The sequence below is a fragment of the Chelmon rostratus genome, chromosome 18, assembly GCF_017976325.1.
Source record: "Chelmon rostratus isolate fCheRos1 chromosome 18, fCheRos1.pri, whole genome shotgun sequence".
Taxonomy (NCBI): Eukaryota; Metazoa; Chordata; class Actinopteri; order Chaetodontiformes; family Chaetodontidae; genus Chelmon; species Chelmon rostratus.
The window spans coordinates 5181835-5197099 of record NC_055675.1 but is presented as its reverse complement, the minus strand read 5'-3'; the positions used below and the strand labels follow the sequence as shown (position 1 = coordinate 5197099).

General features: G+C 40.7%; 1 protein-coding gene across 1 annotated transcript; it reads right to left on the bottom strand.

Annotated features, from left to right (window-relative positions):
* Nucleotides 1-312: 312 nt before the first annotated feature.
* On the bottom strand, nt 313-15163 carry ankef1a (ankyrin repeat and EF-hand domain containing 1a). Its single transcript, XM_041958677.1, has 11 exons — nt 14042-15163; nt 13235-13442; nt 12623-12784; nt 7923-8122; nt 7594-7743; nt 7246-7369; nt 6112-6925; nt 4114-4340; nt 3722-3870; nt 1151-1306; nt 313-563 (listed from the first exon to the last, which is right to left on the bottom strand). Exons 2-11 carry the CDS (start codon nt 13422-13424, stop codon nt 408-410), a joined length of 2328 nt encoding a protein of 775 aa, XP_041814611.1. The 5' UTR covers nt 13425-13442; nt 14042-15163; the 3' UTR covers nt 313-407.
* Nucleotides 15164-15265: the final 102 nt, after the last annotated feature.

The following is a 15265-nucleotide window of genomic DNA, read 5'->3' as shown; positions in this document are numbered from 1 at the left end:
CAGCAGTTCTATATTTATGTACAAACTCTTTATATCCAGTACAAGTTCTGGTGTATTGACAAATATATATCTGTTAGATCTTTACTTTGTTTAATGGTGGTCAAGAGACACAAACGGTCCCTACTGAACATTGCGGGTATACAGTATTGAAAGTATTTGATGACTAATTAAAGCAGATTCTCTGGTAATTTAGCATGACGAAATGATGCATGTAGTATCCTACTGACAGTTTATGACTATTATGTATTAGCATTTCAAGTCCTGAGTCTAAATGGCAAGAATGTCCAACTATGCTGAGTAAAGCAGATGTAATGAAAATAGATTAATCCAAAATAAATCCAATGTCCAGGTCACCAGCTGAATTCTAAAATGTCTGAGTGTCTCTCTCTGGCTAACCTCCTTCAGGTCTACTCTGTGGTTTTTGCCATCCCCAGCGTTTTCCTCTGGATGTTCTGGCTGAAAGGCATCATGAAGTCGTCAAAGTCAACCTCAAGGGATAAGAGCTCCTTCCGTCTCTCTATCTTTGACATCAGCTGGCTGGTGGTGGGCGGCTTCCCCCAAACCTGAGACAGACAGACAAGTCACAGAAAGACATGGACAGACACAGATACACACTGTGGGGACACTGAACAAGCATTTCAACAAGTGAGTGAACTCCAATGTGTTTCGCCCACACGTTTGGAGAGGAGGGAGACTGCTCAAACTGAAAGTCAAATGTTCATCAATTGACCCTGCATTCAAATGCTTATCACAAGCTTGTAGTTGCTAAATTACAAAATTTAAAGCAACCTGTGGAAGTTTGGGTCTGGATTAGAAACATGTTTATCTTGGGAAATTTTCCTTTTTGACAGCACTTTTGAAACAATAACAACATGAAATAAAATGACTTTGTGTGCAATAAATGTAAATAACAAGGCCTTTAAACACTTGGTTAAGAAGTTTTGCATACTGTGACCGTATGCAGCAGTAATCAGAACAATCAAACATCTACAATTAATAAGGCTTGTGTCGAAATGTCAAACTCTATAAAATTTGGCCAATATGTATTTTACAAGACTTTAAGGGATATTTTCAAGTGTATGATAAGTCAGGAAGTTATAATTTGTGCGAAGAATGCAGATGCTACATTATATACACATGCATGTCCTACCGTTTTTGGCACAAAGGTGATATCCACAGTGTTGGTTTGCCCCGTTGTGATCCTGGTGTTTTGCAAGATGACGCTCTTTGAATCCTTCTGAGGGGATATCTTTCCTGCTGTTGCAGTCGACGCCTCTGCTTGCACCGCTCCTTCTGCAGCAACGCCCTGTAGGGGGCACCAAATTTTTCAGATTTGATAAAGATAAATACTGATCAGATGAACAAAACATTAAGCTTTTTTCAGATGCTTGACCATCAGACAAGTGACATTAGTGCTGCCTACTTCTGCAGAAATAAACAACTGACCTCTCTTCCTTCCCTCTCTAAAATAACAAACACACAAATACACACACAAGCTACAAGAACCTTCAGTTGTGGAAAAGGTTATCACTTTTCTTGCCTGTAGCTGACACAGATCCAGATGTTTACATGTGCATTACAGTTGGATGGTTTCAGCTGTGTGTCAGCCATACCCTGTTTTTAAAGTTTTTAGTTCTAAACACAGATCTTAAAGCGCAGGACTTCTACTTAAAGCATACTGCATTTTTATGTTGATAAGGTCTGAACACAGAAAATGTTTTTCTGTCTCTATGGAAGACCACTGAACTGATTGGTTAATCAAATATAAGAGAGGTCAGTTCAATACAATCTCTCTATCACCACCTCTGGTCTATCTTCACAGTCCAACTCACAGTCTCACATATAAGCATCCCTTCTTCCCAAGCATTTTCCATCCATCCATCCATTATCTATACGCCGCTGAATCCTTTGCAGGGTCACGGGGGGGCTGGAGCCTATCCCAGCCATCTCTTGGGCAAAGGCAGGGGACACCCTGGGCAGGTCGCCAGCCTACCACAGGGCTACACATATAGACAGACAAGCATGCACACCACTCATTCACACACCTACGGACAATTTAGAGTCATCAATTAACCTCAGCATGTTTTTGGACTGTGGGAGGAACCTGGAGAACCCCAAGCATTTTGTTGGTTTTAATTCTTTGGGTCAAGATGTATTCAGTCAATACGGGTCAATATAAGCTGATTCATATGATGACCAGTTTGATGAAGATTAAACAAACTCTAAACTTAAATGGCTCTTTGGGGTGTCCTTGTTGTGGCTTTCATTAGAATTGTGAAACCTCATAAAATTCTGCTGACATGCAAATCAGTCAAAGACTTGGCAAAGTAGAAAATAATCACTGTTAAGAAAGGTTTAGGATACTGGTTCAGTCAAACTAGTTGGTTTAAAGGATCAGTGTGTAGGAATTAAGGAGCTCTACCGGCAGAAATGTAACATAATATTCACAATTACAACTGCCATGTTGCACTGCCATGTTTGTACAGTAGCTCTGAACAAACTAAACACTGACCTGAGAGAGTGCCAACTGGTCCTTTGAAGATACTAACACATAGTTTAACTTATAAAATTATGCACAGTGAAATGTTGTTTTTTCTTGGGCCCTAGAATTGCTGCTTGCAGTATACTAAACTGTGAATATTCCATGAATTTGTTCTGCAGCGCCACCTGCTACTTTCAGAGGCCCAATGACAAAATCAATATATTTTAAACTGATTATGGAAAATGCAAATGGAAGTTCCAGCATGGTCTAGCTGTAACATAACACATCTGGTCTAATTTGCTTACAAGCTGCTGCCTTACAGCGATCAGCTTAGGTTTTTTATGCTGAAAGAAGAAGCTGGAGCATGTATATGAAAACCAAAGTGGGAGACTACCTCCAGTCAAATGTTACTTTCTACTTTAGCATCATTTAAGTTGTGTTCAGACAGCTACTGTATTTGCCGCCACATTTGAAGTTCAATGAAGACACACGGTATCTTTAACTGATTATCCTTGTCGGAACAATAAACAATGTTTGTGATACCATTTAGCAAAACCTGCTATATTCACCATGTCATATTGCTAACCATTTTCTCTATTGCAAGTTACAAACCCCCATATGTAGCTATGCGATGAGATTATACATTCAAACAGTGAGTGGTAGCTGCCACTCACTGTTTGAATGCACGTTCAGGTCATATTCTGTTGTAAATGAACCCTGATTCCAAAAAATTTAGGACACTGTGGAAAACAGTGTAGATAAAGCAGATGTGATAGTTTGCTAATCTTTTTTTTATTATTGTATACTCAATTGAAAACAGTACAAAGACAATGTATAAATAAAAATATAAATATATGCTTATTCTGAATTTGATACCAGCAACATGTTGACTGACTGGGAAAGTTGTGGAATGCTCCAAAAACACCTGTTTTGGATCATTCCACAGGTAAACAGGTTTACTGGTAACAGGTGATCCTGGAAAGGCTCAGTCGTTCACAAGCAAGGATGTAGCTGTCTCAGACCAAAACCCTGCTATATCTGCAGGAAATGACCTTTTCATGTGTATGACACAAGGCTGCCTGAATGGGTTTTGTGCACAGTGAACACTGAACACAGGGCAGAGTGAAATTTCTATTTCACACTCACAATAACAAAGAAAACAGAAAAAGTTTGAAGCCACTATTTTTAATAAGTTTGTAGGGGACTTTTAAAAAGATTTTACTGGAGTTATTTGGGTACCTTTTCTGTACCAGGTTTAGGCCTTTGTGCTTTGCCCCCCTTTGCCTTCGCTGCTTCCTTTAGTTTAGGCAGAGAATCCATCTTGTCTTTAACCAAATCAATAATCCTCGAGTCTGCAAAAGCTCTGGCGATGTCGAGGCAGTTTTGTTCTGAAGGAAAATAAATAAGACAGTCACAGTAGAGGTCACAGTGTTAACCATCAAAGAGGGGCGGTCACAAGGATTCTGTTGTCTTTATTGGTAAACTTGGCTCAAAGGACAGTTTCATAAACAAATGCCTGAGAGTTGAATACTATTTATAGTATACGCCTAAAATCTAATCTGCAAACAAACTATTAGAATTCAAAACCTATTCCAAACAGTTTTGATATAATTTCAGTAGTACATTCAAACCTTTCTTGTTCTCCGCAGTAACACTGGCCCCTGCCTTGATGAGGAAGTCCACACAGGAGGGTCGAGAGCTCTTGATGGCCCTCATGAGGGGCGTGCCTCCACTGAGGGCCCGAGCATCTATGCTGGCCCCGGCCTCCACCAGAAGCTCAATGAGTTCCACTTGGCCAGCGTGAGCCGCGTGGTGGAGTGGCGTCCAGAAGAACTGGTCACACACATTCACATCCGCCCTGTCAGGAACAGGTACTGTTATGGTTTGCTGAAAGGGTCTCTGACCAGGACACTGGCCTTGTTACACACTGACACTAAATCTGGCCTGTGTTCTTCCTCCAGTCAAGTTAAAAATCTCAATGCATGATTAAAAACAAAGTACATTTGCCTTTATATTTATTCTTTGTCTTTTTGGTTTTTATTTCATTCATTTACTTCATACATGGATTTTTTTAAAATATCAGATATCCAGGTGTCGCTTAACACACCAACCAGGGAGAGTTTTTAAAATTGCTCATTCTTGTGCCATGTAATAAAAACCTTTTGCCTAAAAAGAATGTGCTGAACTGTTTGATGGTGATTAACTTACCCATTCTAAACAACTGCATGTGAACAAAAACACAACTTCTTAACTTGCCCTCAGTGTTTTACATTGTATTTGAAGTTAGCTAAATCAAACCCCCTTTCTGATTCGCCATTCAGTGTATTTACAATCGATTATCGTATCACTATTTGTTTTCATTTTTAGCGCTGGACTCAAATCGTTTACCTACTCACAAGTGATTCACAGGAACAATGCAGGCATGCAAAACAGCATTACCGTTACCGTGAATTTCTATCACTGATCTGCCTTACTACTTACATTCATATTCCTACAACTGTATCAGAGCCATATTAAGTTACTGCCAATGTACTTTCTTACTGCAGCTGCCTCATATTAGAAGTGTTGGCTTTCACTTCGCAGCAGTTACAGGAAACACATTTGTCACTGAGGTTAGCGCTGACAGTGATTATTCATCCAAATGTGTCTGCAAAACAAGACATTTCAATTTTCCACATTTTTTGTGTGGCTGCACTATGAACAGATACTCTAGTTGCTCCTCTGCTGCATCTTACGGTGTCTGTCCCCGTAGAAGCGTTTATTTTGTCAGCTTTTTTTATTTGGTCTTAGTCCTGTATCAAATGTCTTTGTTTTTAACATATTCAGTCAGCCCCATCACAGATCAGGTTTTAGTTGACTGAAAGTCTAGGTGTTGTGGTCTTGCAGTCGTGATATGGCATGTGCAGCCCAAGACACAGAACTGGTGCACTGAGAAAAAAACATAGTATTTCTAGGGAGTAGGGAGATTTTGGTAGAGTTTTAGTATTTGAGTATTTAAATACTATTTTTAATACTACATTTTAATTTTGTTATTTTTTGTCAACAATATTGCATGTTGACATAGTCTCAGTTCGCACTTAATGATGTGGTGTCATCTCGTCATCACCTTGTCTTAGTCATAGAAAAAAGGTTGTTGATGAACACATTTAGTCATAGTTTTCATAATGAAATTAACAATAGCAGGTAGTGTATCATGACGACAGCTGCCCACTGCAAGTGAAAGCAATTCTGTAAGAATTCTGCAGTGAGAGTGGAACCAAAACAGCAAAGTTATGGGACATACAGATAAAAAATGATCTGAAAGATGCAACAAAGCTCAGTAAAGCTGAGGAGAGCTGAAGAGTCACATAATGTAGGTTTGTAGGTTCATCACTTTGAGCGACCCCTTCCACATTGTTTTCATATTGTCTTTTCAATAATCAATATTTTTATATTAACAGTATATCATATACTGTTAATATAAAAATATTGATTAGAGCTGCTTTATATTCACATTGTTGGTCATCTATTTTTCATCTTCATTTAGTTGTGATAAATAATCTTCACAAATGTAACTATTGACAAAGTAGTGAAATCTTTCTTTAAAAAGTATAAAACACAAACAGAAAAGAAAGCGTGATCTTTCTCACCCACGACTGAGGAGATACTGAGCCACCTCGTAGTTGCCACTGGAGCAGGCCACCATCAGCGGGGTCTTGTAAAACTGATCTTGAACATCCACAGGAACCCCCTGACTGAGAGCGAGGTCCAGCGACTCCAGGTCTCCACTTCTGACACAGTAGTTGATACTGACGTACACCTTCTCTGGCTTTTCCATGTACCATCCTGAGTCATTAACAATGGGATGTTCAGGCGGGTGATCGCGGTCGAATCGACGGGTGTCTGAGCAGTTGTAGTATGTCTCAATCATGAAGTGGGGTGGGCCTCCATCTGGTCGCCGGGGCATAAGCTCTGGAGGGAGGGTGCAAATGGGCATGGGTAGAACAAATTTACCCTTCTTCTTACCTCCTTTTCCTCCTTTTTCTCCCTTTTTCTTTTTAGTCATATAAGAGGAAAGGAGGAATGGTTTCTTGATGTACTTGACACCTTTGATGAAATCATTAATGTTGACACGTCCCTCTCTTCCCTTGTCATGGGCTGAGATGACTGTATCGAGCTCGTCTAGATCAACTGGAGCTTTCAGCTCCTCCAATACTGAAATAAACATTTCTGTGGTAACTGTGTCTGATTTGTCCCCAAAGGCTTGCCGTAATTCAGTCTCATACTCGTGAGACCAGTCATGGAGGGTCAGGACCCAAAGATCTGACATGAGGCCGCTGGATTTGTTGCCTTTCCGTTGCTTCTCTGCTTTCCTCAGCTCCTTGGCTGCTGCTTTGTGACCAGCATCTTTGGCAATCTGACGTGGGAGAAAACCTTCCTGGTTCTTCAGTTTGGGGTTACAACCTGATCACAGAGCACAGCTTTAGACACACAATGTAGATTTACTGTGTTTGCAGCTGCATTTCCTGCCTACTTTTCTACCTACCTACTCTACCTACTTTTTTGTCAAATACTTGACCATGAAGAAAATTGAATTTCGTATGTGAATCACAAGAGAGATATAACAAGATACAACTACAAAAAGAGACCAGTATTGACCCCGTGCAATCCTTGCAGTATTAGGAGTATTTATCACAGAGCTTTTATCACTGAAAGCCAGAAAAAGCTGAAATTCACTGCACTTAAATCGGGATGACTATTTTTGTTAGACCCTCTCACAGCACCTCTCTGTGCCAGGAACTTGCAGCAGTTAGCATTGCCTGTGGCAGCAGCGTAGTGCAAGGGGGTGCAGTCTTCTAAGCTGATCACTCCCATGTCTGCCGAGTATGCAGACAGCACCTGAATCACCTGGAAGACACAAAACACCACAGAGCAAAACATTACAGAATCCTCAATCTAAAATACTATTGTTGCAGATAGTCACTATTGTAATTAGTGAGGGCCGGAATTAGTTTATTAACTAACTATTGGTTTATTAGTTAATTCTTTCAAAAAACTTCTTTAAAAAACTTTATATCTAACAAAACATCATCTGTTTAATAGAAGTGACATTGGGTGAGCAGAAAAATCACCTCAAAAAAGCCCCCCATGGCAGCATAGTGCACTGCTGTGAGACGTTTTCGGTCCAGGGCGTTGGGGTTTCCCCCTTTCTTGAGAATGGCTTTAACGAGCTGCAGGGACCCGGCCTTGGCTGCCCCCATCAACGCTGTGACGGCAGTTTTCTGAGGAACGAGAGGAGAACAGTCCATCTTAGGTTACAACATTAAGAGCATCTCAGCTTCAAATACTTCAGCATCACACTATGTTTCATAAACTTAAAGCTATCAGTTCTCACAGAGTCTATGCCACTGCTTCAGTTCCAATAATGCCACAGTGTCAACCCCCCCAATCCAATCCAAACCTGATTTGTTGCATTGGGGTCTGCCCCTCCCTCCAGCATGATGAGACACATTGGGGTGCACCCCTGGGCTTTTTCACACATCAGCTGGAAAACATGTGTGCCCTGTGCACACACATTGTTGACATCTGCCTGGCACTTCAGTGCCACCTGCAGGCAGCGGGTGTGCTGCTTGGAGGGGTGAACACAGTAGAACAGTATACCTAGAATAAGAGGATGAAAGGGGTACAAAAGTGAATAAAAACTGAGCGATAGAGGGATTGAGGCAAATAGGAGGGGTATGTCATTGACATTCAGCTTTTTAATTGTATCTAAAAAAATGTTAATATCAACATCATCTAAATAATTTTGGTCAGATTTGAGCCGTCCAGGTACAGATTGAAGAAAAATGGAGACAGGAAATGCTGTAGCTTGTTATCTTATCTTCTCAACGATTGGGTTTGAGTGGCAAAAGGGTCCTCACAGTAAATGAGATGTCAGAAGGGATGACCAGTTTAAGAGCTGCACTCAGGTCGCAGTCTCCCTTTGAGGTGTGGGTTTGAATCTCACTTCGAACAATGACTTCTCTCTGCCAATCACTCTGACCAGACACCCCCCGGCACTTTGTTTGAGATGCATAAATTTCCGCTCTGGGGATCAGCAAAGGCTTATCTTATCTCAGCTTACACACACCATGGCTTTAGTTTTGTCAATAAGCCTATGTGAGTCTGCACCAACAAATCTATAACTGGTCATGCAGGGTAGACACCCCAGATACAGCTGATGATACACTTTTTCAACTGTCACTTATCCAAATAAGTTTCACTGGCAGCAATACTTTTTCCTTTCCCTTTCTTTTCACATACATTTACAACTGGAGGCTGCCCACTAAAACCACGGTCGGATCTGTGCCACGACTGCTGCTCTTTCCCCAACCACCCCACCTTCATAATACTGAGGATATTGCAGGCCAGTGTGTAACCACTGACACTCAGCCTACTGGACAAAGGACTTGGCTGTGAGTGTTGAGACTCGGCTGGACCAGTCCTTGGGGAGTGCAGGATGATATCAGGTTACTCAGTACGTTTCACAGGAGGGGATCACTATTAGTGGTTGATCTGTAATTAGATGTACCCACGGGGCCTGACACACACAATGTTGCACAATCATGCACACACATACACATGTAACATAAATTACATACATAATGCATAAGCATGCATTCATGTACAAAAGCGCACAAATACTTTTCTGCTTAACTCAACCTCTCCCTTTCTCATTCACTCACTCTCAAAAGAATCCCAATTGCAGTAATTGATGCCCCAGACACACAGTAATTGGGGTCATTATCACAATTAAAAAGAACCTGAAGAAAAACTTGCTGACTGGAGCTGTCCCAGATACCCCCTACTCATCAATATCTAAACAGAAGCACCATGCATTTTCATGAGTTGTAAGACAAGGCAAGGTATTCAGCACGAACCTGCTGGTCTAACTTGAGATGGAAAACACCTCTATTTGAGAAATCGACACTTCAAGCTCAAATGAGAATACATTAGAAGAAGAGAACCTGTTCCATTACCGCACCTCTCACCTCTCGAACGTCAAGTTAAGTTGCCAGCTGGTGGTTTGTTTGCCTGTTCCTCTGCTGGCTTCTAACATTTCACAACTTCTTGTCACCATTGGATTTTATGCCTGATTTTATGGTCTGTCTGTGCTATTTTAAGGACTATTTATGAACTACTTTTACCCGATCTTTGTTTGTTGCATTGATTTGACCAGCAGCTTCAGGTGGACTACGTCAGCACTCTATATCCAGGGTGAAGTCCACCAAACAACACCCACATCAGGTCACAGCCCTAGGCATAGGTGACGCAATCATTAGAAATATTAAAACATGTTCAGTAATAACTTTTTGTGTCCCAGCTGCCACTGTTCAGAATGTGGAGGACAAAGATATAAAATCCTCACAAATGAACTGATCATGACACTGTACACATTATACTGACTAATTGAAAAGTGACTTTGTGCACTTGTTGGACTCTTTACAGAGACTGTGAGGCACATTTACGGGCAGGCTACTGTCCCTGAGCATCTGGTTCTCATCAGCCTGCGCTGCCCACAGAATCTCCTGCATAAATTTCAATCTCTTCTAGGAATGCAGACAGTTAGTTAAAAATGACGGCATACATCTTAATTGACTGGGGGCAAAACTACCATCCTCTAACATTTCATACTGAGTCATCCACATAGGCGCTCCACTACTAACATCCCCGATGTCCTAGTACCAGTCCATTGGTTCCTCATATTTCTGTTCTGTTGGTCACATGGAGCCAGGACCCTTTAACAACCCTGCAAATTCCTCAATTCCTGACACACCTTTTTATAATAGGTCAATAATTACTTTTGTATCTATGAACTCCACCTTCAATATAGCCACGATTCCAGTCCTTGTAACTAAAAGACCTCATGGACCGTTTTTAAAATCTAATTTTCTCTTATCAGATCTGAACTCCTAATTCACAGCAGAGTAAATCTTAACAACCTTGTATGCATCCTTGCATTCAGTGGCTGTTGCCACAAGACAGTAAATCTGCAAATGGCACATTTAAATATAAAGTCCCACATCAATAAATTTTTTTTAATTAATGATCTTTTTAACCAAAACCTGGCTACACACAGACACATCTGCCCATCTTATGAAACTGCCCCAGAACATTAGAATTTCTCCAACTCCCTTAGACAAGAGTAGAGGGGCAGAGGAGGAGCAACCACATGTACCAATGCTCTGAGGCCAAGGGATATTTCTTTTGATGTTTTAAGTGCATGTGACCATCATGCTGTCATAATGAAATGTTAGGTACCTATTCTTGCAGTTATTGTCTATAGACCAAAGTATTGCCCAAATCTCTTGTCTGGTTTCTCTGAGCTCTTATCTATTATCAGCTCACACTTTGGCAATATAATCATAATTATTGGTGGCTTTAATTAACACATTGACTATAACACATACATGAAGGCTACTGACATTTTACATCTATTGGAAGATCTGAGCATCATACAAAACAATCATGAGCCAACTCATAGCTTTGGTCATACCTTAGACCTTGTCATTACACAGGGACTTTCTATTGACATCAGTCATGGATGTGGTTCTGTTTGATCACTATGTATGTCATTGAAATCACTATCTCTTTTCATATGCTGCATTGTAATCCTAGACATATTGGAAAAAAGATTGCTTAAATCAGAAATGGCAGAAAATTTTAGCTAGCAATTATATAACGCGTTTGCCAACTCTCTCTTCATCTGCTGATGGCCTAGTAGATAAGCTCAATACCAAACTCCAATTATCTATTGACCATATTGGCCCAGTCAAGTACAAAATTTTTTAAAAACAAAAATTACCATGAAGAAAACAGACTTTAAACAAAGCAAAAGAAACTGTAGCAAAGCTGAACGGCGATGGAAAAGACAAAACGTCAGGAAATGCCAGGCGACATTGTTTTTCTTAACTTAAAAATAAAAATTGTATATATCCAAAGGTTCTGTTTTCAACATTGGACAGTCCCAGAAAACCTTCTGCTAATTATTGTGCAATGAATTTTCTGCCTAGTTTAGAGCTAAGATTGCGTCCATCAGAATGAACATTATTCAAAAAAGGCTGGACGATGTACCTCGCACTTTTTTAAAATTGTTTTTTTAACTGTAACTGCAGTGTAATTTTAATTTTAATTTTAACAATAATTAATCACTCACTGTTCACAGGTTCCTTTCCTGAAGCTTTTCACCACAAGACAACACAGATTATTCTGTCATCTATAACAACAGACCAATCTCAGAGCTTCAGACTGTGATTTTAGAAAATATTGTCTTTAAACAGCTGAATGACTTCCTCTGCAACAGCACTGTGTTCCACTCTGGTTTTAGGGCCCAACACAGTACAGAAATAGCTCTAGTCAAAGTTGAAAAGGACCTCAGAATGAACAGTGATGAGAGAAAGCTGCTTGTGTTGTTCCAGTTAGATCTCAGAGCTTAATTCGATACTGTAGATCACAATATTCTGTGGGACAGACTTGAGCACTGGGTTGGTCTCTCTGACACAGTTCTTAAATGGTTCAGGTGTTACTTAACTGGCCGACAATTCTGAGTGGCCTCTATCTTCGGCTTACTTCTTTTTAGTCTGTTATTTCTTATTTCTTGCCAATATTATTGGAAATTGCAACATCAATTTCCATAATTATGCAGACAATACCCAGGTCAAATGATTGCAGTTCAACTTAATTACATGCATCTCAGACATCAGCTTGTGGATGACTCAGAACTGCTGCAGTTAAATGAAAAAAACTGAGATCCTTGATATCTGAGCCAAAGCTGAGAGAAAAACTCTCTGACCACCTAAAATTATTTACACTAGACACCAAGGAACAGATCAAAAACCTTGATGTTATCAGTGACTCTGACCTAACTTTTGAACATTACATTAGGAATGTGACTAAAGTGACACACCATTGTCCTTGTGTAGCCCTACCTGCTGTTCACTTATTAAAACATGTGACTGACCTGTGATAGTCTGCCACTTCCATGTAGATTTGTGGTTGTTCAGTTCGGCTACTTGATTTAATATTAAATATATCAAGTACTACACAGTTCTTTCCAAATATCTGCTCAAGTGTTTCATTTATCCAGAATCCACCACATGCTATATGCCAGCTTTTGCTCACCTTTGCCCTCTTTGTCATGAAGCCTCAGGTTAGCACGGTTCGTGGCCAGCAGTGCCACTATGGCATCATTGCCCAGGTCAGCAGCTAACATGACCGCTGTGCGGCCCTTCTTGTCCTGGATGTCGGGCTGTGCTCCCTGGGATAGAAGGAACCTGACCAGGTCTGTAAGGAGTCAGGATCAGTAGAGAAACAGTCAGGGGCATTAAGTTTTTGGTTTCCAGTGCATTCAATGACATGCTTGATTTCTCTTAGCTTTAAGAGAGGTTTAAGCAGAAACAATTTGGACAGTAGTTATGCATATGCACTCGTACTTCCCAGACATTACTAAGGCAACTATACTGCAATAAAGCCGTGCTATTATATCTATCTATAAATTCAAGAAACAACTCTTGGATTTTGGAAGTTGTAAACACTGTAATTATGTTGCAGCAGACTGGATATTCACAGTATTCATGTTATGTGGACAAACTGACTGTCTAAATCATTTGCCTTCAAATGTTGGCCACTACCACCACATGACCTCGTTTGAAAATGACCAAATTACTGCTGTTCAACAGGCCAGTGGAGCACCTTGTACTCTAAAACAGAGTGTATAAAGAAAAGGCCCATCACCCTGATTGTTGGCTGAAACTGCGACGTGAAGCACCCCTGTGCCATCTTGTGGCTCTGTGAGATTGATGAGGTTTTCAACGCCAAGGTTCACCATCTTCTCTATCTGCACCTTATCCCCTTCATGGACACACTGCAGCAGGCGGTAGATCTGAAGGACCTGCAGGCGATCCTCTGCTACCCGGCTGGTCATTATGGGATCAGGCAGGAGCTGGTGGACGCAAAGGAAAAGGGAAACAGAACTTATGCAGGTACACATGCTAATGACCAAGGACAGAAGCAACTGTGTAGCTTTTTTTTTTTTTTTTTTTTAATTCAGGTAGGTTTTAAGGTTTAGGTTTAAGTATTGTATAGTTGAGCTCACTCGATACTGTCAAATCATCACAGAGGACAATTGCTATATCACACAGTTGTGTGATATAGCATTTGTCCGTGGAGCCATTACAGCAGCCAGTGCAGCAAACCTGATTCGCTTTGTTTGAGCACTGTATTTTTTAATTTTCACACTTTCTCATCTGAAAAAAACAAAGTTTGACCTCAACTAGAACAGAACTCAAATTCAGTGACGTTTTCCTCTCTAAGAACTAGTCCAGCAAATTAAGCTAGGTCACGAATTAGCATGTGTACCTCCCTATATCATAAAGTGAATAGTTAATTGCGTATGACCCATTAACCCTACCTTTTCACTGCTGCTGATCCTTTGACTCGTACTGAGCCGTTACTGTCGCTGTAAATAAAACGTTTGTCAGCATAAACACGAAATAAAAAGGCAAAGTAGACGGGTAGGTCTTCAGCCATCATTACACCCACCTGCACACTGAGGTTGAAGGATAACGTTAGCCAGCTACACGAGTTTCCTTGTTTGCACGCGCTTGCTACCGACCTGGAAAAAGTCCCCTAAAGTCCATTACAGGCCTTACACTTGGTTGTTCACGTACCCGCTACGTCTGGACAGCTAAGGCAGTAACACTTTTCCCGAGTTTGCCCACAAAGCCCTTACTTTATTTTAAAGCACAACCTATCACTTTGTACAAGGCGGAGGAAGAAAACAAAGTCCCCATGGCAACGCAGCGCGTGAAAATCCCGGGAAGGACGTTTTGTCAGTCGGTGGTGCCTTCAAGTGCAGGTGACGTGCTCGGTAACACAAACATTAGAGCATCAAATGGTCTGGAGACAGGGAAGATGTACGTTCCTGCGAAACATATCATATTTTGAAAAGCCCAACAAAACTGCACAACAAAGATACAATCAACAATTAAACTGAGGAAAATAAAATAATGGTGTACCATAACTTAACCGCAAACACACATTGTTCCGTAAACGTCACATCTCAGCAACATTCAGGTGTCAGAGAATCCCACTATGTAATGTAGTTCAACTTACAACCTGACTTTTCTAGATTCATCATTCTTCATGTATTTATTATTTATTCTATCACTGGCCTCCACAGAGTGATTGCTAGTCTTCCTTGGGGCCACTAAACACTACCAACATAAACACCATGTACATATCCATTCCCACCTTATCATGCATCCTCAACATCCTTAAGTAGCATAGGTAGAATTACCGGTTCTTTGCCCTTGACCGCCACTGCATAGATCAACTTACGTAGTTTTGTTTGTGTGAGTGACAGTGGAATGGCAGCTATTGAGTGCAGAGGGGCTTATAAAGAGACCAGTAATTCCCATTGATAAGTAATGAATGTGCAAAGAATGGAAGACAAGTGATACTCCTTCCTTCAAGCGACGTCTTCGTGGTTCTTCAGCAGCAACATCACAGCCTTGATGGTAATAATACTGAACACAAGGTGTCACTGAAGTGCAGTAGAAGAAAGGGCTTTTCAACTATCTAACTGAAATCTTGAGTCAACCAACTGAAGTCCAGGGAATGACATGAGAGAGGTTTAAGACAGAGCCAGAAACAAAAGTCAGTCCAGCTGTGTGTATTTGTGAAAGCCAAAAAAGTGCCAGATTAAATAAGTGAAGTCCCAAGCAAGCTAAACAGTGCGTAAAAACTGGAACATATACTGGCTCA

Coding starts and splice junctions, on each gene's coding strand:
- ankef1a (XM_041958677.1), bottom strand. CDS start 13,424: ATGACCAGCCGGGTAGCAGAGGATCGCCTGCAGGTCCTTCAGATCTAC. Junction 8,123..12,622: donor TCATGACAAAGAGGGCAAAG/GTGAGCAAAAGC, acceptor CTCTTATTCTAG/GTATACTGTTCTACTGTGTT. Junction 7,370..7,593: donor CCATGGGGGGCTTTTTTGAG/GTGATTTTTCTG, acceptor TGTGTCTTCCAG/GTGATTCAGGTGCTGTCTGC.